Here is a 22,949-nt window from a genome sequence, read left to right as displayed (position 1 = left end):
TGATACCAAGGTCTTTTTACTGCGTGCAGTGGGAGTCTGCGTTATATGTTGTAATTCACTCATTCTTAAAAAAAATACAATACAAAACTACAGGTATACAGGTTCGTTTGTGTTCTGTAAAAGACGTTTATATTGCGAAAAGAAGAGCAAGCTCCATCCAAGACAACTAGGCACATTTGTAGCGTGTTTGGATTGCATTACCGACCCATTCCATAGCCATCCGAACATACATCCGATCCTATAGACTCGTTTAGATTGAGACATGGAATAGCGTCGACCGGAGCGGTTACGATCGTAGGCCTGTTTGGTTGAGAATATACAATCACACTCGCTTGGCAAAGCGAAACAGTGCCGAGCAAAAGAAGAAACAAATGTGTCCTGACTCCTGAGTGACTGAATCCCCATAGGCAAACGCCCAAAAGAAAAAAAAAAACTTGTCTAGAGTATTTCAAAAATTGAGTCTCCATAGACGAAACGTCAACACGACAGAAAAGACAAGAGGTTTATTACACCAGCTTCCATAATTTCGCAAACCAGAACCAAAGTGCACTTGAGAAATCACATGCTACCTGCATCGATCGGCAAATGGCACACCATGCATATACTATATCACATTGTCATATGGTCCATATGCAGCTAAGACATAGGCCGTGATCCAAATATCTTTGTGAACAATTTTGAAAAGAAAAAGAAGTTGCACACTCATCTAGCCATGGCATATAGCAGAGCTAAAGTGGCATTCCAAATAGCTGGGCAAGCAAGAACATCACACAAAAAAGCACAAACCAAAGATTGCATTCACTGACAGATCCTGAGCATTGTTATTTCACTGTCTCAAACCGGTATCAGTGGACCATAAAAGTCCACATGCTTATAAATATTTCACAGAGCAGGAGCTGGAGGCTGCCTTCGGTGGCAAGTTCACGACGATGGTGAACTCAAAACAGGTTCTGATTGATTTTGTCTTGATCAGATTTGTATACTCGTCGCTTGTTGCTGGTTCCTGAGGTAGGTTTGTGATGATCGGAGCTCTTTGACATTGGCCTGCCAAAAGAACTGTAAGAGCGGTCCCCTCTTCCCTTGCCGCTGCTGCGATGGGAACCGCTAGATTCCTGGCAAATGCAAGATGTACATGACAAAAACGTTATTTCAAGTCTCTTTGGGCTTGAGGCCAACAAATGACAGGAGAAAGAATTCACCTTTGTGAACTGGGAGGAAGACTGGAATTGTGCGGATACATCAGATTTGCTCTTGGCAATGCATGGGGTTAGGCAAGGATTAAGATCCTTGCTGAACATTTCATCTGGGCTGCCATAGTTCGGCGTCTCAGCTTCCCCAATGCTGCACTCCTGTTTTAGACAGCAAATAGAAAGAATAGATCATCAATAAAGTGAGATAAAGCTGGTATGACAACTAGGCACTCGTTAACATAGAACACAATCCGTGCGTGTTTTAAAGGGGTATGGGAAGAGTGTGCAAAATATTGTTTTGCAGCAATGAAAGAAGAGTAGGAACCCTCTATCTAAAAGGAAAAGAACCAGAAGCTGAAACCAAACAACCAAATTACATCCTCTCTTTTCAGATACATAATATAGTTCACCGATGACTACAAAGCTTTTACAACAACAACACAACAACAACAAAGCCTTTAAGTCCCAAACAAGTTGGGGTAGGCTAGAGTTGAAACCCAGCAGAAGCAATCAAGGTTCAAGCACGTGAATAGCTGTCTTCCAAGCACTCCTATCTAAGGCTAAATCTTTGGGTATATTCCATCCTTTCAAGTCTCATTTTATTACCTCTACCCAAGTCAACTTCGGTCTTTCTCTGCCTCTCTTCATGTTATTATCCTGGCTTAGGATTCCACTACGCACCGGTGCCTCTAGAGATCTCCGTTGGACATGTCCAAACCATCTCAACCGGTGTTGGACAAGCTTTTCTTCAATTGGTGCTACCCCTAATCTATCACGTATATCATCGTTTCGAACTCGATCCCTTCTTGTATGACCGCAAATCCAATGCAACATACGCATTTCCGCGATACTTATCTGTTGAACATGTCGTCTTTTCGTAGGCCAACATTCTGCACCATACAACATAGCAGGTCTAATCGTCGTCCTATAAAACTTGCTTTTTAGCTTCTGTGGTACCCTTTTGTCTCATAGGACACCAGATGTTTGCCGCCACTTCATCCACCCTGCTTTGATTCTATGGCTAACATCTTCATCAATATCTCCGTCTCTCTGTAGCATTGATCCTAACTATCGAAAGGTATCCTTCCTAGACACTACTTGACCTTCCAAACTAATATCTTCCTCCTCCCGAGTAGTAGTGCCGAAGTCACATCTCATATACTCAGTTTTAGTTCTACTGAGTCTAAAACCTTTGGACTCCAAAGTCTCCCGTCATAACTCTAGTTTCTGATTCACTCCTGTCCGGCTTTCATCAACTAGCACTACATCGTCCGCGAAAAACATACACCAAGGGATGTCCCCTTGTATGTCCCTTGTGACCTCATCCATCACAAGGGTTTGAACTACAAAACTTTTACAATGTTTACAAAATTAATAATTGCAACTATGAAGAGTTTGAACTAACAAGGTAACAAGCTACTGAAAAATGTTCTAAGTTGCATTGTGCAAATGTTGCTGTATCACATTAAGAATAAAAAACTAAAGTATTTCATGCCGTGCAGGTAAAAACAGAAGCTAGAAAAGGCTAGACAAATGGAGTCCATGTATTGTATCATCATTGGATTAGGCCGATAATAGTTTCTTATTATTCAGCTGTCAGTACTAGCTAATTTCTGAAGTAACCATTTTCCAGTTTGCTTCTGCAGTACCTTGTAATACATAAAATAAATTAGTTATAAAAAATACATAAAATAAATTAACACAAAACAAGTATAAGCAATTATATAGAAGTAAAAGAATCTTTTATGTATAGCAACAACCCAAATAGCTGCTCTTGTCAGGAAATGCAAATTGCATACTGAAAAAACTATAAATGAAGCAGCGAACTGATTCCCCAACTTACTATGCTCAACCTACAGATTAATTAGTAATTATCTTCAAAACAGCAGGCATATTGCACGCGAATAGACTTTTCGGCCCCGCGTCGCTCCTCCTTGGGGTGGCTCGGGCGGACACCAAACCAGGGACGTAGCCAGCGGTGGGGCTAGGGGGGCTTCAGCCCCCCCTACCCATCCTGAGCACGTGGAGTTTTCCTAAGTCCTCCCTTAAAATTTTATGCATACATGTATTAGGTAGGAGGAGCTAAGGTTAAGAGAAGATAAAAAAACCTCTATTCTTTTGTTCAGCCCCTCCTAATTTTTTTCTGGCTTCGTCACTGCACCAAACCTAGCATCGCCGCCCACACCACCTCTATTCCCTGCCTCGCCGCAGCCGGAGCGGGTCACCGGAGGTCCGTGCGACCACGAGGAAGGTGGAGGTGGGGTTTCTCTCCCGCATAGTGGAGGTCCTAGCAACCTCAAGCGACGGTGATGGCGCCTCTCTTGGCTCCGGCGGGCGGATCCGCTTCCCCCTGGCCCGATTTGCGAAGGACGGCCAGATCCGGTGGGTTGGAGCCCGATCCCGGCCCTACCGGTCTAGGAAGCAGCGGTGGAGCTCGAGACGCGAAGAAGGTGTAGTGGTGGCGACTCGAAGGCTGCGCGAGCGGCGTGGATGGCTGCCTGGATCCGAGCTGCGGTGGGATGAGGTGCCACGCGACAGCGGCGTGGAGGCGAGCGGCGCAGAGGGCCCATGGTGGCGGTGTGGAGCACTGTGCGGCGACCACGGGAGGACCGCGCGACGGCGGCGAGGCGCGCTCGGCGGAGGAGCAGCACCGGGTGTTGCGGCGCGTGCGCAAGGGTCCGCTCTGCGAGGGCACGACGCCAAGCGCTGCGGGACTGCGACGGTGCCATGAAGGTGGTGGATCCGGTGCAGGTGGCCGCGGACATTGAGGCGCGAAGGCTTTGATGTGGCGTGGCGTAGATGGTGCTGAGATGGCAGATCGGCCGGTGGTCTGCAGGTGTTGGTCCATTTCGGCGAGAGGCGCGTCTTCTTGAGGTTCTCCTGGTGCTATCCATGCTGTGCGTTGGATGCGCTCCATTGACCGACTACAGTAGGACGGTTGAGGTTAGGGTGAAAGCCTGGACGGCGACGCCAGCGGACGCCGCTTTCCTCCCAAGAGGCGTCCACCCCGTCCTACCCTGTCAGGTTCCCTTGGGTGAAAACCCTGCCTATTGGTGGGCCGGCGATGACGGCGCCTTTGGTGTCGCAACCTTCCTGAAGGCATTGTCGTGGGCACCGGCGCTGCATCTAGCATCCCTCGCCCGGCGATGGCAACTAGTTGCGTCATTTGGGAAGTCGGAGCTGCCGTCCTTGACGAGTTTGGCAACGATGACTTGAAGGCGTAGCTGGTTTGTGACAGTGTCATTGAGAACTTTGTAGAATTTGTTTTCATTCACCCTGTTCGCTTGTTGGTTTCAGCTAGCCCAAACCAGCCAGCCAACAGTATTTTCCTCTCACAACAAACCAGCATCAGCCAGTCCAAACCAGCCCAGAAACCAACCAGCGAACAGGCCGATTAGCTGCTTCTGGAGGCTGAGCTCGTAGGTGTAGGTAGGCCTAGGTAGTGATACAAGTCGTGTAGCTGTTATAAGCAGTGTTGTATGGTTTTCGGGCCTGGTTTTCCTTATAAACTGGATCAATTCTCCTCTTCTAATTAATAGAAAAGCCGGAACATAAGTTCTCGGATCTTTCAAAAAAAAAGCAGGCATATTGCTATTTGCTAATGGGTAACAGGCCCGTACATGTACAGGAACAAGTGGGGCAACTGTTTAGGACCTCCAAAATGGGAGGGCCTCCAAAATTACACTAAGTAGTAATTAGCAATAATTAATGCTTGAATAAAAAAAAAGATGCCACTAGGCCTGCAATCACTAGTTTATGGCCCGTTCGCGTGTCCTTAAACCCGGCTTGATCCGCTTATTTTTTCATCCGGAATAGTATTTTTCTCTCACAAATTTATCCAGCATTCCTCCAGAATTCAGACAAACCATCGGAGTATTGGCCCAAAGTAAGGCCTATGGCCATCCGCCACGCGACCGCCTACCATGGTACACACCACTTTCATTCCAATTGTCTATTGTTGTATCTTGGATAGGAGATTAAGGGGTGTTTGGTTTTCATGGACTAAAACATTTTGGACTAAAATCTACACTTTAGTTGGACTAAACACCCAAACACTTAGACTAAAAGTGGACTAAAATCATTTAGTCCTTTAGTACACAAAACTAGACTAAAGGGGTGTTTGGATCCGGCTACTAAAATTTAGGAGGTATGTCGGGAGGATATTGCATGGGGTGTTCGGATACTAATAAAAAAATAAATTACATAATCCGTCAGAATTTCACGAGACGAATTTTTAAGCATAATTAATCCGTCATTAGCACATGTTTACTGTAGCAAAACATTGTCAAATCATGGACTAAGTAGGCTTAAAAGATTCGTCTCGCAAATTAGTCACAAACTATGTAATTAATTTCGTAATTAGTCTATATTTAATACTTCATGCATGTGTCCAAACATCCGATGGGACAATGACTAAAATTTAGGAGGAGGAATCAAACACCCTCTAAAATGGACTAAAAGGGGTTGGGGACACCCATGCCTCTCATTTATTGCCCTCTCTATCCACTTTAGTCCATTTTAGTTCAAGAAACCAAACACCACTTTAGTCCACTTTTAATTCATAGGCTAAAGTGGACTAAAACTTTTAGTTCATGGACTAGAGAACCAAATAAGGCCTAACCAATTAGATAATCTAAAAATTCGCATTATAGTCAAGGGATTGGAGACATTTGTTTATTTCATTGATCTTCATCATGTCTTCTAAAAATAGGAGGTATGATTCTGGCCATGAAAAGCATAAGAAGAAGTAAAGATTAGAAGTTGTGGCTCAAACTCAAAGGGGGTGCTCTTATATGTTGTGAAAGAATCTCAATTTACTTCTTGAACTTTAGGGCCACATCTCACGTTTTGTTCAGGGTCCTCCAAATCACAGGTACGGCCCTGTGGGTAACCAGGTCACATGGGATTTAACTCAAGGTGTAATTTCGCAAACAGAAGGCATATTGCTATTTGCAGATGGATAACCAGGTCACATGGGATTTAACTCAAGGTGTCATTTCGCAAAAAGCATATAAACATGCCAATCATGTCGCTGTAAGGTGGTGGAGTAATCGAACACACCAGAGAGAAAGCGGTCTCCTCGTTAAACCCCGGCGTCCTAGGGGAAGAGCAGTATCCATCCTCGTCAAAGCACGACCTTGCCGAGTGCTTCTCGACCTTAACCTGCACAAAGTGAAACATCAAGCGGCGGAGCATTAGAGATCGACCGCCGAGGCGCAATAGCAAAGAACACACGGCGAGACCGTGACAGGGGAACGTACCTGGGCGAGCTCCTGCGCGAGGCATTGGATCTGGTCGGTGAGCGTGGAGATCTCGTCCCGGAGGCGGCGGTCGGGCTCCGGCTCCGGCTCCGCGTCCGGGAACAGGACGGCGTCTTTGAGCGTCCTGATCTCCTCCCGCTGCCGCAGGCACAGGTCCTTGAGCCGCTCCACCTCCCTGTCCTTGTTCTCCAGCTGCAGGCAGAGGCCGGCGATCTCGTCCTCCTGCGCCTTGGTCTGCACCAGGAGCTCCCGCTCGCTGCGCAGCACCATGCCGAGCGTCCGCGTGTTGGCGTTGTTGCCGCCGTTCTTGACGTCCGTCAGGGCCTTCGTCTTCCTGGGCGCCGGCACCTCGGTGGACGAGGCTTTCTGGAACAGCTTCCGCGACAGCCCCGGCAGCTTCCCGCCGCCGTTGTTCTTCGCTGCGGCGGCGGCGGCAGGAGGGACCGGGAGCTGGTTCTTGGAGGAAGGCGGCTTCTTGTCCATGGAGATGAGCCGCCGTAGCACGGAGCCCAGGTTGCCGTGGGCTTGCGGCTGCGGCTTGGCGCCCAGTAGATCGCGGCCGGATCTCCCCGCGACCACCAACGCGCGGCTGCTGCCGTGCGCTCCTCCCGGGGTCGCGGCGGCCGCGGAAGGCGCCGCGCGCCGCGGCGAAGGGGACGGGGACGGGGAGTCGTAGGCCGCGTAGCGCGACGCCGCGGACGCCTTCTTCATCTCTGCCTACGAAACCGTGGAGGCGGGAGGCCGGATGGGGAGGGCTGGGGAGGCGGAGGAGAGCGCTGGGGAATGGGGAGCGGCCGGCGGCGTTCGAAATTCAAATGGCACGGCCTCCTTCCGTGGCCTGCCGACGTGTCAGTGGAAGTGTGGTACTAGCGCGGACTGCGCGATCTCCTCGCGTTTCCGCCTTGGTGAGGTGTTGCCCACGGAGTGACGGACGCCTTTTGTTTCGCAAAGGCTAGCGCCTGCCGCTCGTGTCAGCGGCGCCTTTTTTGCTGCACCTGCACGCCGGGCAGGGCCCCAAGGGGCAAGGGGAATTCAAAGTTTCGAACCGGATCCAGCGCCAAACTCGCGAGCTCTTCGTCCTTTGGAATTCCTTGTACTTTTGGCCAGGCTTCCTCAAACTGGTCCGGACTGGCGGCCGAGTGGGCGTCTCGCCCGCCGCTGAGATCTGGGAACAGGCCGGATCGGCGAGATGGGTGAAGCACTTTTTGTGGGCTAATGTTTAAGGTTTGTACTAATCATAAAAGTTTTGTTTGAGATTTGTCAAAAAAAATTGATATTATTATATGGGCGAGTTTGGTTTTACCACTACGCGAGCTTGGCTCGCATCTCCTAAGGATTGGGCTCGCCGGGTAGACCAAATGCAAGCAGGATACACGTGTTGTTGAGCTCACCACTTGTTGTATTGACTGAATTAGGGTATCTAGAAATACAAGTGTACTTGTTTGATTTATTGCATATATATATAAGAAAGTTTAAAAATATCATATTCTAGTATATGCCACAAAAACCTATCACTGTACCACATCATCATACCGGGTAGTCAGGATGTCACCTAACATAAAAGACAATCACATTTGTATGGACATTTGCGTCGGCTAAAACGCGAAAAGAAGAGGGTGTAAATAATTAAATCATCATAGTGGTATAGATCAACATTACCTCGCGTAAATGATAGAAAGAAGGGAACTTGAGTACTCATAACCTGTGAGCATTGCATCAAAAAGAAAAAATAAAGTTTGTATGTAAGAAGTTAAGTATCATAGCACCTGTCCAATGCCTCAACAAATAATACAAAGAGTAAAATGCATCAGAGGTTCATTAACTTTTGAGGGGTTGTCATATAGATCCATCAACTTTAAAACTGCATTTTTGGTCTATACACTTTTTAAGTGATTCACCACAAGTTCATACATCTTCGTTTTATGTTTATATTTATAAGAAACCTCCTATAATTATTTTTCTTTCACAGGCTTACCCTTCATGTCTTCCAGTTTCACAGGATGGCGAACGCACGGAAACCTCCGGGGCAATGGCCGCCTCCTGCCCTTCTTCCCTCTCTTGCTTCCTGCAGCCGATTTCACGGCGGTGTAGGGCCAAGGGCAGCAGCAGCAGCCTGGACCTGGAGGGCAGGAGGGGCATACTACTCGCTGAGGTTCAGCCCATCAGCCGCGCGCTCGCGGCGCCAACAGCGTGAGCTTGATGCGGCGGTGCTGGAGTTCTTCCCGACCATGCATGGCGTTGTCAGGGACCGACATGCGGGACCCATGGCGGTGTAGTTAGGCGGTGAGGAATGTATTGTTGCCAGTCTGGCAACAGAGGCGTGCGTCGGTGGTGTGCGGCTATATAAGGAAGCCGTTGTAACTGAATCGATCTCAACGAAGAACAGAAACCTTCCTGTCGACTAAGAAATACACCTGCCTCGCGGATTCCCGCCGCGTTCCATCTGTTCTTTCCAATTTCTTGCTATCTACCCCCAAATTCCTCTCTAGATCCTATCCCAGTTATCAGTACCGGCGACCCTAGTGCTTCCGCCTCCACCGCCCGCGCCGTCGACTCTGATGATTCCACCCCCACCACCCGCTCCCTCGACATTGGTGTATCCACAAGCTCCCGAGGCGATGCGGTTCGATCTCAACACGCACCCATCCTCGTCGAGCTCACCTTCGCCCCATGGGCACGACTAGTGCATTGATCACCGGGTTGCGGTCGGGGGGATCCTTGGATCTCTCCCAGGGCACCCGGTCACGGATACGCTTCCTGATCCTCCTGATGTCGTTGAACCTCATTGCGAATTGGATTCGACTACCATTTATCGTTCGATTCCGGTCCCTAAGATGGATTTCCCTAAATTCAATGGGGAAAATCCGAGATGGTGGCGTGACCAGTGTGTTCTGTATTTCGAGGTATACGGCATTCCGCCGCCGATGAAGACGAGGTTCGCTGCCCTCAACTTTCAGGGAGCAGCCGCCACTTGGAACTCCGGTGCTATGACATGATTGTCGAAGAGGATTGGCTAGAGACGGTTAGTCCGGTCTGGGTGGACTACAAAACAAAAGAGATGCGCATCACACATCACGCCAAGAGAGTAGCATTACAGGGTGTTCGAGATCAGTTAGACAGTTGTTTGGAAATTTCAGCCAAGAAATTGGATGGGTTAATCAGAGCAGGAGGTGTCTTATGTTGCCTGCAGCTGTTTGGTGACTAGTATAGCTCTGATGTGTCTGAGGAAATGCAGCTGATTGCTTCTATTCAGCAAGTGGATACAATTGAAACACCACCTTCAATTCAGCAGCTGTTGGTTCAGTTTGAGCATCTATTTGCTGCACTAACTCAGTTACCCCCACAACGTTCAGCAGATCATCAGATTCCATTGGTACCGGGAGCTCAGCCAGTCAAAGTGCATCCCTATCATTATTCACCAATCCAGAAGATGGAGATCGAAATCAAGTGAAGCAAATGTTAACCTCTGGTGTGATCAAACCCAGTAACAGTGCCTTTGCCTCACCCGTGCTATTGGTGCGCAAGAAAGATGGCACGTGGCGCTTTTGTGTTGACTATTGACATCTCAACGCAATCATAGTTAAACACAAGCACCCTATGTCAGTCGTTGACAAGCTGTTAGATGAACTAAGCGGCGCTCAATGGTTCACTAAGCTCGACTTCTCTGCCGGGTACCATCAAATCAGAATGGCGTCAGGGGATGAGTTCAAGACGGCATTCCGTACACATCAGGGACTCTATGAATTCATGGTGATGCCCTTTGGGTTAACCAATGCTCTAGCAACTTTCCAAATGCTAATGAATACAATCTTTGCTGCATTATTGCGCCGGGGTGTACTGGTGTTCATGGACGATATACTGGTATACAGCCGTACATTGGAAGATCATGTGAAACTGCTCAAAGAAGTTTTTGAGATTCTGCAGCAGAACAACTTCTTGCTCAAACGTTCCAAATGTTCTTTTCCACAACCCTCAGTGGAGTACTTAGGGCATGTTGTATCAGCTGCTGGTGTATCCACTAAACCAAGTAAGATATCAGCAGTAAAGAATTGGCCTACGCCGGTCAGTGTTAAGCAACTTCAAGGATTCTTTGGACTGATGGGTTACTATCGCAAGTTCATTGCACATTACGGGATGCTAGCTCGGCCACTAACTGACTTGCTCAAGAAAGGGATTCAGTTTCACTGGACACCGCAAGCAGATCAAGCTTTCAAATTGCTGAAGACTAAGCTTGTACAGGCACCAGTCTTGGCCGTGCCGGATTTTGAACAGTCATTCGTGCTGGAAACAGACGCATGTGATTCTGGAGTGGGAGCGGTGCTCATGCAAAAGGATCATCCAGTAGCATTTCTGAGTAAGCCTCTATGCCCAAGGAATCAGACCCTGTCGGTATATGAGAAAGAATGTCTCGCCATTCTAATGGCTGTGGAGAAATGGCGGCCCTATTTACAGCATTGTCAGTTCATCATACGTACTGATCATCGCAGTCTACTGTATCTGACTGAGCAAAGGGTGACATCCATACTTCAGCATAAAGCATTGGTGAGGTTGATGGATCTGGATTACAAGATTCAATACAAGAAAGGGATTGCAAACGCTGCGGCAGACGCCTTGTCTCGATGCCCAGCCAGTAATGAAGTAGCTGCGGTATCTGAATGTGTGCCGTCATGGATTCAGAAACTGAAAGAGGGCTATAAAGATTATCCTAAGGACAAGCAGTTACTGACCGAGCTGAGCCTCACTGGTCAAAATGACAAAGGCTATGTGCACGCTAATGGAGTAATTCGATACAGAGGCCGTGTATGGGTTGGCAGCAATACACTGGCCCAACAACACATAATGCAGGCCTTGCATGATAGCGGTATTGGAGGCTATTCGGGAATCACTGCTACATACAACAGGATCCGAGCAATGTTTGCGTGGCCAAGGTTGAAAGATACTGTGCAGCAATGCACCACTTGCCAGAAGGCCAAGGTGGAGCACACCAAATTGCCCGGCTTGCTCCAACCTTTGCCGGTTTCGTCTCAGGCATGGGAAGTTGTCAGCATGGATTTCGTTGAAGGCTTGCCTACATCTGATCCCTTCAATGCGGTACTGGTAGTGATTGACAAATTATCAAAGTATGGACATTTCATCCCAATTCACCATCCATACACTGCCATTCAGATAGCCAAACTGTTCTTGGATCACGTGTACAAGCTACACGGGTTACCCAAGGCCATCATTTCGGATCGTGACCCAGTTTTCACTAGCAACCTATGGCAGGAGCTGTTTAAGTTGACTGATACAAAGCTACTCATGAGCTCTGCATATCATCCACAGACGGACGGGCAGACTGAACGCCTCAACCAATGTTTGCAAGGGTTCTTGCGCTGCACTGTCCATTCCTGTCCACGTCAATGGAGTAAGTGGTTGTCCGTCGCTGAATTTTGGTACAATACGGCTTACCACTCGGCCCTGGGACGATCTCCGTTTGAGGTGTTGTATGGTCACAGTCCTCGACATCTAGGAATTGAAAAGCTGCAGCTAAGTTCAGTCCCTGATCTAGAAGAATGGATGAAGGAGAGAGAGCTACTGTCGAGAGTCATACAGCAGCAGCTTGAGCGTGCCCAACAGAGGATGAAGTCTCGAACAGATAAAAATCGGTCTGAACGAACCTTTGCTCCTGGTGACATGGTGTATATGAAATTGCAACCATATGTGCAAACTTCAGTGGCTGCACGGTCAAACAAGAAGCTTTCATTCAGATTCTATGGACCTTTTCAGAGTGTTGCAGAGGATTGGTGAAGTTGCTTATAAGCTGGAATTGCGACAGGGCAGCAAGATACATCCGGTTCTGCACGTGTCACAACTGAAACGGCACATTCCCAAGGATGTTCAGGTAACAAATGATCTGACGACTGTCTATACTGAACCAGAGCAGGCCCTAAAACCAGAGATGTGCCTGGACACTCGCGTCATTCAGAAGGGTGCCAACATGATTAAGCAGTGGCTGATCAAATGGGATGCTTTGCCTGAAGATATGGCCACTTGGGAAGATGAAGGGGGGATACGAAGGAAGTTTCCAGAAGTGTCACCAGTCTGAGGACAGCCTGGTTGTCAAGGAGAAAGGAATATCAGGGACCGACATGTGGGACACATGGCGGTGTAGTTAGGCGGTGAGGAATGTACTGTTGCCAGTCTGGCAACAGAGGCGTGCGTCAGTGGTTTGCGTCTATATAAGGAAGCCGTTGTAACTTAATCGATCTCAACTAAGAACAGAAACCTTCCTGTCGACTAAGAAATACACCTGCCTCGCGGATTCTTGCCGCGTTCCATCTGTTCTTTCCAATTTCTTGCTATCTACCCCCAAATTCCCCTCTAGATCCTATCCCAGTTATCAGTACCGTCACAGGTGTACGCCGACGTGAAGGCGCACAAGGTCGGCAAGGGCACGCTCGAGTGCGCCGCCTGCCTCAGCGAGTTCTACGACGACGAGACGTTGCGCCTGCTACCCATGTGCTCGCCTCGCACATCACCTGCCCCGTCTGCCGCGACAACCTCGTCCCGGACACCAACGCCCCGCCGGTCGACGACGCGCCTGAGCTGCAGGCGACTCCCGCGCAGAAGCTGCCGTCGCCCACGTCCGCCGCGGCGGCTACTGCTGCTGCGGTGCCAGCGGTGGTCATTTTTGGACGGACCTCCGCTCCCTCCCGGCCGTTGCGAGTGGATACAGGAGCTCGAACACAGGTCTAGTGGTCCGCTTCCGGGAACGCCGCCATGGATGGAAGATGGGAGCGGGAGGAGGGTGACGACAACTGGGCCCACGCGCGAGAGGATAAGGACTCGCCGCCGTTGTGCAGCAGCGTTCCCCGGATCACCGTGTCGAACGCTCCGCGGCCTAGCGGCTCGCGGAAGCTCCCCGTCGCATGCTCGGTGCTCTAGCTCCTGGTAGCTGTACGACCTCAGGGGCGCCTCCTCGTCCATGGCCTCTGCCGTGTCCAGATCCGCAGTCGTCCTCCGGTTCGCCAGGACCAGCTGCGCCGCCACCATGAGCGCGGCTAGCGACACGCACGTCAGGACCCCGATACAGAGTGCAGACCAGAGCGATGGTGGCCGAGCGCCCGATGCGGCGGTGCACGTGCCGTCATTGCTATTGAGCAGCAGCACGGTGACGCAGAGGCACTCGGCCACGCACGCAGCCTGGCAGTCAGCGGGGCTCGTGCCCGCGCTCAGCACGGCGTACGGCGTGTCCGCCCACGACATGTTCTGCATCGTGGCCATGGTCGTCGCACCAGAACCGGCCGCCGCCCAGCCGCCGGCGCCCAAGGTCTTGGTGAACCCGAGCACAGCGTTGGCAGCGTCGATGAAGCCGAACCCCGGCGGGCACCGGCAGTCGGGCTGCGCATCGCGGCCGAGGATTCAGCAGTTGTTGAGCCCGCACGTACCGGTTGCTCGGCCCGATCCACTGGCGTCGATGATTAGCTGGCATCCGCAGTCACCGAGGCAACGGTAGCGAGAGAGGGTTGATCGATGTCGTGGGCCGATGATGGGTACTGCAGCTCGGATTCGCTATGGGTGGAATCCCTCGACGAGCCGCAGGCGGCGACGGGGCGAACACGGAGTCGCCTCGCGCCGGGGCCGGGCTGAACAAGCGTGAGCACGACCTTCCCGCCTCGATTTTTTTTATACTTTTTATAAATTAATTTTAAATCTAACGCAGTTTTATTTTACTTTTTCAAAACTAACACTTTTGCCCGCGCTTATTTCCATGGCGCGGCGAAACGCATGTGTCGCGTCATGCATGGTGGCGCGGCGAGGGGATGACGTGGCGACGATCGGGACGCTGACCGGTGATATGGCAGGATCTGCTACGCCACCGATCTTGGCGCGGCAGTCTCAGCTAAATATCGCTCACGAGCCGCCTCCCTCCCTCTGTCTGCCTGCCCGCCCGTCGCACCTGCACGCCGCGCCGCACGCCGCTCGCTCGCCTGCCGCGCCGGCCGCGCCTCGCACGCCGGCACGCCACGAACGGCAGAGTGCTTTGATTACTTTGACCCATAGGCTGATGAGGCTCAGATCGACAGGTTCGCTAAAGTGTGGCTCTGACACTTCCTTGGTGCTTTTCTATTTCCAGACGCCTCGGACAACACCACCAGCTGAATTTTTCTTGACATACTACGTCAGCCGTGGGATAACATAGCGGCGTACAGCTGGGGCAGCGTAGTCATAGCATGAACGTATCGACCGCTATGCGTTGCCTGTCGTCGTACCTTAGGGTATGCGAACCTTAGGGGTTGCTCCTACCTACTCCAGGTTTGGTGTTGGGAACGATGACCCGTTGGGAGGCCCCTTGTTACTGGTTTCCCTGTAAATACTTTAGTCCACTATATTTTTCGAGATAGTTACATATGATAAAATTATTAATGGCTAATTCATTATCGTGTTCAATGCAGCATTTGAACAAACAGGATACACTCCCTATAGCTCTGTATACCTTGACGCAAGCAGAGTTAGTTAGAGGGAATGCAAGGCGTAAGTACAGGGAGTACACGGACTGTCTCGATGTCCTGACACATACTATCATACATGTGTCTTGTTCGATGCACACTATATCACAACCTAACTTAATTACGAAATGTTCAGGTGCATTGGTGTTATTGGGATGCTCCGGAGCTCCAACACTATCTGAGTCCTGTCACTAGGGATGAGTCAGACGAATATCGCTGCAACGTCCCTCTTATTTTCTTCCACGTGATCGAGATTCACTTACCCATCAGGGTTTGCAGGCAGTTTGAAAGAATGACTGGCTACCCACCACCGCTTTACTCCACCAACCAAGAATTGCACGAGTACGTTATCGATTAATAACAAAGCTATAATTTAGAGGTGTGTATGGTACAACTAACAATCGTTTTGTTGCAGGTATAACCGCAGGAAGAGGTATAAGACCAAGGATTGACGCGTGACACACAACACGTACATCTAGTTGTGGCAGACTAGGGACCAACAGCCGGTCGATGAGGTCCCCCACATGACCAGCACACCTTCGATGAGTACCTACGGTGGCTTCACAGGTCTATAAGGACATATATCAAGCCCCCGTACACTGAGAAGGCGATTGACGAGGACGATGAGGAAGATGTGATCGAAGATGTGTACGACATTGCCACTAGGGACGACACACAACTACAGAGAGCTCCGCTTCAAAGATACATGGTAAGATACTCGAATGGTACAATTTGTTATCCATTTGGTATTAAGTATGTGTACTAAAACTGTCCAACCGCGTTTTTGTACCCAGGCGACATAATTGTCAAGACTGTCCAACGAAGCAGCGTTTCGGCTTCACGAGTCTAGAGGGCAGGGGTCAGGCATTCTCGAGGCTTTTATGGAGGTAAATATAAACTTGTCCGTTCCAAAAATGTTTTTAGTGCATATGCATTTGGAAAATGCACTAACTTTAATGTCTATTCATGCAGAAGGTGAAGCGAAGCTGCAGGAAGCTAGCTCAGAAGTTGAGCTGCATGGACACTCCTTGGGTGGAACCCGATTACCAAGCGCAGTCGGGTGACACGTCTTCTGGCTCTTTGTGGACACCAGCTGGCTTTTCTCAGCCAGTGACAGGTGCTGCTTCCGCTATGCGTACACCACCACATTATAGCGCTGGGATGGACCCTGCAAACGAGGACGACGATGATGACGACCCCCAGGCTTCTGCATACAGCACCACCAGCGGGACCTTTGGCAGCAGGACGAGATCAACATGTCTCAGCTAGGTGGTGTCCCACTTGGTACCCAAGGAGCCTCACAGGTAGTAACAAAGGTAGTTTCTTTAAATATGTAGGCTCCTTGAACTAACGATCATAAAGATTATAAGTAATCGTGCATATCATATACTTACAGGGTATGAGCCGTACGCACTAGCAACGCGACCACACTGACGTTGGCTACACTTCCAATGTGTTGCCTACAAATCCGAAGAGACAGAGGCGTCCGAGGAATCCTTACACTCCTGGGACTTAGTTGGTTATATCGAACGAATATTGTCGTCCAAAACTTGCAGAATTAGTTGGTTATGTCAAACTTATGTCGAACCAATGAAAATGTTATGTGGCAACTTATCAACTTGCGTACGGACCCCATTTATTTTCTTCATATTCATTTCAATGCATTGCGACAGCACTTGTAGTTGTTTACAACAACGACATCAACTCCCTTTTAATTGGAATTGAGGTTGATCGGCTTCTGTCTGCGTCCAGGTGGCCCGTGGCGCGCCAGTGCAACGCCGTGGGCCATGGCGTGTCACTACCGCGCCAAGATCGGTGGCACGACAGACCCTGCCATGTCACCTGTCAGCGTCCTAGTCGTCGCCACATCATCCCCCCCGGCCGTGCCACCATGCATTGCGCGGCACAGGCTTTTCGCCGCGCCATGGAAATAGACGCGGACAAAAGTATTAGTTTTGAAAAAAAAAATAAAACAGTGTTAGATTTAAAATTAGTTTCAAAAGGTGTTTAAAATAAAAAAATTCCCCACCTCAGCGTCTCACGTAGTCACGTGTGCCTACACAGTTGTCTCGCTCACGGTCTCTTACAGACAGTCCTTCCGTGATTGTTCATCGCTGCTCGCTCGCGACTGCAGTGTCGGTGTCCATGAGTAGGAGAGCCAACCACGTCGTGCTCTCGGCCGATCCTGCCTGAGAAAGGAAGGGTAAACTTGTGAAAGAAAAATAAATATAGGGGGGTTTCTACATATATAAACATAAAACGAAGAGGTATGGACCTGTGGTGAGTCACTTAGAAAGTTGAAGGACTTAAAATGTAGTTTGAAAGTTGATGGACCTATATATCACCCCCTCAAAAATTAATGGACCTCTAATGCATTTTACTCTAATAGAAACATTTAAGACAAGAAATAACATAGACTACCACCTCACAAGTTCATTACCTCAAAAATATGTGTTTTGTGTAGATTGTCATTGCAAGTATCTGTGGGGGGGGCTTACCGTATGGGAGTTAATGGTGCCCACAATACTTTAGGGGAAAATGTCGGTGCCTACAACACTGCTTGGGTTCTATCGTGCCAGGGAGGTTGTAGAGTACTGTTTCTGCAGGTATACAGAGTACGGTCCCTAGTATTGCAGTTTGACTCGTGTGCCCTGCCTTACTTTCTCTGTCCGTTTCCTGGTCCTTACCGAGCGGGCGTCCCAGTCAGTTGGTTCCAGTCGGCTCCGATCGCGCTAGTCGGAGAAGAGTAGTGAGCAGGGGTCTGGCGCATCCCTGGTCAGAGCCATGGGTCGGAGTTGGAAGCGGTGTTTTGGCCAGGCCTTCTGATCGGAGAGGCCATCTAGAGGCGGGCTGGAGACCGAAGCGACCGCTCTGGTCGGAGAGGTGGGCCGGAGTCAGAAAAGGGCATCGTTCCTCCTCGGCCAGGCCTTCCAGTCGGTGATTGGATCGTCCTTCTAGCCTATCATTTAGGTACTTGGACCGGCCCATGAGTTGCGCATTGTTTACAATGTTGCCTGCTGGGCTGAGCCTCTGTTGAGAAGCTGGTCCATGAGGGATCCTAGGTTTATGAACCCGACAGGAGCCCCTGAGCCCCCGGGGCGATTCGGTAGAATTGTCTGGGGGATTTTTGTCTTGATGGTGGGTGCGCGCGAGTGCACCCATGGGTGTAGCCCTTGAGCCCGCCGGCGATTCAGGCAGAATCGTCTAGGGGGGGGGGTTCGTGTTGCCAGTGGGGGAGATTTTTATTTTGTCAGTGGGTGCGCACGAGCGCACCCACAGGTGTAGCCCCCAAGCCCCCGGGCGATTTGGGCAGAATCGTCTGGGTTTTTTTTCAGCGGGCGTGTGTGCGTGTTTTTTAGTCGAGACGGAGTCGTCAACTAAGTCGTCGTTGCGTAGCTGAGGCGGTTATATTTGGAATCGGGAGAGGTGGAGCTCGTGGATCCTGGCGTCGATGCGCGTTGTGGGATTGGGCGAGGCAGTTAGTTTAGGGATCGGACGAGACTGAGCTCGTGGGTCCTGGCGTTGGTGCGCATTGTGGGATCGGGTGAGTCGGAGTCGTAGATCCTGACCTTGTTGTAGCCCGCGTAGCCGAGGTAGTTAGTTAGTTAGTTTAGGGATGGGGCGAGTTCGAGATTGTAGACCCAGGCGTTTGGTGTGCAGTCAAAGCGTAGCCGAGGGATGGGGTGATTTTGGGGTCATAGACCTAGGCGTTTTGGTGTGTAGTCGAAGCATAGCTGAGGGATGGGGCGACTTTGGGGTCATAGACCCAGGTGTTTTGGTGTCTTGAGCCCTCGAGCTCCGTTGGGCCTTCGTAGGGGTCAGCTTGAGTTGTGTGCGTTATCCCATCCTTGGTTTCTCACAACCTAAGGGGCTGAGCTTTGTCGCTTGCCTCGATCGCTCGGGCTCGAGTGACGCGCTCGGTGAGCTCACTAACAGGTATGATCGAGTGGAATCTGGGTCCGTCGTTCGTGATGGGGTCTGCATAGCCCTCTTGTGAGATTCCACCGCTCCTTTACCTATAACCCGGTAGATGCCTGGGTTGTTCTGGAGACTGACCTAGGTGGCCTACGGGCCTCCCCTCGATGGAGATTCTATGGGCTTGGCAGAGATTTAGGATCGAACGAGAAGGTTGATATGACCCTGTCTGCTTTGGGCAGACTAGGCGAGGGCCGCACATGGCTCATCTGCATTTGCTCCCCTGACTCTGATTGACATGAGGCGGCCTCGAGCCCTTTGTGGGCTGGCCTTCGAACCCTAGTCGGTCGTTGCTTATGTTGAATGAGGCAACTGTCGCTTCGTGACGCAACACGGAGCGTTATGATGCATTTCGCCGCATATGCGATGCTTTAGTTCCTGAGCCCCCGGGCGATTCAGGGCCTGAATCGTCTGGGGGCATGGGTATATGGAATGAATGCGTGTATGAATGTATGAATGATTATATAAAGAAATAGCTGGGGTCGGTAGTGTTACCTTGATGACTCGAGTGACGGGGTCTGAAGAGCTCCAATCAGAAATGTCCGACCGGGACCCATGCTCATCATTCATGATGAAGCCGGCATGGCCTACATGGGGCATCCTTTTGCTCCTTACCTATCTCTCGGTGTTTTCCTAAGCCATTTGATCAACTTAGGAAGCCCGATGGTCTCTCCTGGCGGAGATTCCCTTTTGGGTTTTTCCACGTCTCGCCTAGGGATGCGGAGAGATGCCTGTGTGCTGTGGCACTTTGGTTCTCATGTCCGATGTGCGGTAGTGGTGGGCCATACCCAGGTCACGTCCCATCTGATCAAGCGCCGTTTCATCGGGCAGGGCGTATCTCATCGGTCAGGGCACGTCCCATCGTATCCCATTTGCATTAAATGAGAAAGGGAGAGGGTTTTTCATTCCGTCATTTTGACTTTCCAGATCGGCACGCTTTCCCCAACTGTTGCGCCCTTTTCCTTAATTAGGAGAAGGGAGAAGGTTTTCACCCCCATTCCTTCGCCTATTCCCCATCTGTCACCTCCTCTCATTTTCCTTCTCGCCGAGAGCGTCTTTGAGAGCCGTGGCGGTTACTAGGAAAGAAAAAGGAGAGAGCGAGGGGGAGGAAAAAACTCACAAATCCTTTCGTGAACCCAGAGCGAGATGTCGGACTAGAGGTCATCCACTATGAGGGAGTCGGTGCTGAAGGCCTTTGTCGTGAAGGGGTTTCTATCGCTGAAGGAGGTGGCGCACTGGAGGGCTCTCGAGAGGGAGGAGTTCTCGCAACCTCGACCCGGTGAGGTGGTTTCCTTTCTCGCCCTCGATGAGCTCGGGTGAGGATACCCTGCACACTAGTTCATGCGCGGGCTCCTCAATGAGTGGGGTCTAGAGCTGCAGCACCTCAATCCAACGAGGGTGCTACATATCATCGGCTTCATCATCGTCTACGAGGCCTTCCTCGGGATGGAGTCGCACGTAGACTTCTTTTGGCGGCTGTTCTCTGGGCGAGCTTTGCGGGTGGGGAATCCACCCGAGGCCACGTCGGTGGGGGGCTTCGCCCTACAGAGAAAACCGAGCGTGGGGGCTCATATCCCGCGTACATCCCCTGCGACTCTGTAACACCCCTAGTGTTACGAGCTCGTTTAGCACCGCCATTTAGGCCTAAGAAAAAGTTTTGAAACAATTTTTCTCAGATTTTTTATTTGAAACATACTTGATGCATCCGGTGACTCAGTTTTGTGGACTCGAATCAACGCCCAAGTTAAAATACTTAGTGTGTAAAGATATTTTGGAATGTCCGATAATGATTTTGGCAAGTAAATGGCGAATGGTTGGTTCTTTGGGATTAAGTGTGAAAAACAATTTTTATAAACCAAATAAAATATAGCTGGTAATTCATATTTAGATAAAAGTTTGAAGTGCAAGCTTAGTAGATAAAATGCTATTTTTTGGCGTTTGAATTCTAACAAAATTTTCTAAATCTTAGTTTCGTGTTTGGTACGATTTGTTGCATCAAAGTGTGTGCTTGCGCCTTCGTCGCATTAGTAAGTTGTTTTCGGTTCGCTTTTAAAAGCGTGCGTGACGTCGTTCCGACCAGCTCGGCCTCATTCTACGCTGTGCTCCTGCCGTATCGCATCATGTCCTGGTTCCTACACCGCTGCGATAATGTCGGCCGTCCGATGCCATTGCTGCGCGTGCACGATCTCCCTGGCCATGAGTTTCACAGCGCCGTAGTTTGTCTTCACGTCCCGCCAAGACTAAATCGTCTCGTCCATGCACTATAGTAAGAACTGGAAGATGAAAGATGGAAAGAAAAGAAATTCTGATTGCTTACCACCTACTTGAAAGTAGCACAGGTGCTTACATAGAATGGTGAGTTAATGAACCAATGCGGCTATTAATAAAAAGTGAATATAAGGACGCACACTTAGTATTGCTTCCTGCAAATGCAATAAACCCACAAGCTAGATAGCCTTGCATATCCTTAGAGTCTTTTCTTTCCTCCTGTTGGGTAAGTCTTGCTGAGTACAATTGAGTACTCAGGTTTTTATTCCCCCTGTTGCAGGTGACATGTGGAGGCTAGAGCTGACCTTTGTGTGTGGATTCCTCCTGGTGGGCTCAGAGAGGATTCCTTTATACTGCGATCATAGTCTTTATTTATAACTCTCACTAAATATTTTTATAAATGAAAGTTTTATAATCGGTTGTCATAGTTTACATATCCATGATTCATCATGTCATGCTCAGATAATTACTTCCGTTGTAATTCTGATCACATGTTTATATTCCGCTGTTCAATTAAATTGTTCATAACACTAATAATATGATTATATTATGCTATTATAATAATAAATATTATACTCTGATGTTGTATTAAAAGTGATGTAAGAAATAGTTAAGAATGATGTAAGCTTTATTCTCTCATCGGTGACGCTGATGGAAAAATATGGATTTTCGGGTTCTCCCCTGGGGTGTGGTCGACGAGACCGAGTAATTTAATGTCCTCCCTTGGTTGCTTAGTGTCTAATGGAAGACAAACACTCCTAAGAGGCATTAGATTAGGCGGTTCTACCACAGACTCCAACCGGGGGTGGCACGGGGAGTGGTTTTATATCAGGAACCCGATGGAGGCACCGTTCCCAGCGTTCATCGGTGGAGATCATTGAGGAGGAGCTCCAGAAGCTCATGCGGCGTAGCCTTGATGGGGTGTGGGTGTTCCACACCCTCTACCACCGCTGAGTTTCTCTGTTGGCGGAGAGGGTGCGGCTGATGTGGAGGTACGATGGCCCACCGGAGGAGCTACCGGATGACAAGGTCTAGAGTCGCCTCGACCGGGTCCTGTAGCTGAAGCCCAAAGAGAAGGTCGATGGAAAGCCCAGACCTCTCATTACCACAGTGCTGTCCAAACTAGTATGCTCCCTTCTCCTTACTCTGTGTTTTCCCCTTTGCTTTCCTGCTTTTTTTGATTTTGAGTCACCTGTTTTGTATGGACTTGATGCTTACAAGTCCCGATCGCACCTCCCAAAGGGGCCAGAGGGCGTGGCTCGATAGATCGCCCAGAAATAGGTGGTGGATGCCAAGAAGAAGAAGAAAGCCAAGGTGGCTCAGTGGAAGTATGAGAAGGAGATCGCCCGACACGTGAAGGCTAGGGAAAATAAGAGCGACGTCGAGTCAGAGCTCGAGTCGGAGGATCCCACAGAGGTGGATGACATGATTCTCTCTGAGGAGGAGGAAAGCTGGGAGGTTGTTGTGACCTCGGTGGAGCATCGCAACCCTGCGGCGATGTCTATTGGCGATGAGCAGGAGGCAGAGAGGCACGCTGTGGTTCATGTGCCAAGGAAGCGTGCAGCGAGAGTGGACATCGCTGGCGATCAGGAGGCGAAGCAGACGCAGTCACCACGCCCTTCGGTGGCAACGCCGGTCTCGTCCGCACCTACCGTGGACACATCCGATCAAGCCATGCGGTCCAAGGAGTGAGCTTGCACCCGCGCGTCACTAGGACCAGCGCCGGTGTGGGACTCATAGCGGGAGGATGTCCTGCCTGTTGCTCT

General features: G+C 50.0%; 1 protein-coding gene across 1 annotated transcript; it reads right to left on the bottom strand.

Annotated features, from left to right (window-relative positions):
* Nucleotides 1-777: 777 nt before the first annotated feature.
* On the bottom strand, nucleotides 778-7,355 carry LOC136518177 (uncharacterized). Its single transcript, XM_066511842.1, has 4 exons — nucleotides 6,452-7,355; nucleotides 6,252-6,353; nucleotides 1,200-1,349; nucleotides 778-1,112 (listed from the first exon to the last, which is right to left on the bottom strand). The coding sequence occupies exons 1-4, from the start codon at nucleotides 7,160-7,162 to the stop codon at nucleotides 939-941; spliced, it is 1,137 nt and encodes a 378-aa protein (XP_066367939.1). The 5' UTR covers nucleotides 7,163-7,355; the 3' UTR covers nucleotides 778-938.
* Between the last annotated feature and the right edge of the window lie 15,594 nt (nucleotides 7,356-22,949).

This window comes from Miscanthus floridulus, chromosome 2 (assembly GCF_019320115.1).
Source record: "Miscanthus floridulus cultivar M001 chromosome 2, ASM1932011v1, whole genome shotgun sequence".
In the NCBI taxonomy this organism is placed as follows: Eukaryota; Viridiplantae; Streptophyta; class Magnoliopsida; order Poales; family Poaceae; genus Miscanthus; species Miscanthus floridulus.
This window is presented reverse-complemented; position numbering and strand designations above follow the sequence as displayed.

What these genes read in the sequence shown, in the direction of transcription:
- LOC136518177 (XM_066511842.1), bottom strand. Translation starts at nt 7,162, where the DNA reads ATGAAGAAGGCGTCCGCGGCGTCGCGCTACGCGGCCTACGACTCCCCG. An exon ending in AGGAGACCGCTTTCTCTCTG is followed by an intron (nt 1,350 to 6,251) that starts GTGTGTTCGATT and finishes TGTCTAAAACAG; the next exon opens with GAGTGCAGCATTGGGGAAGC. An exon ending in CTTCCTCCCAGTTCACAAAG is followed by an intron (nt 1,113 to 1,199) that starts GTGAATTCTTTC and finishes TGCATTTGCCAG; the next exon opens with GAATCTAGCGGTTCCCATCG.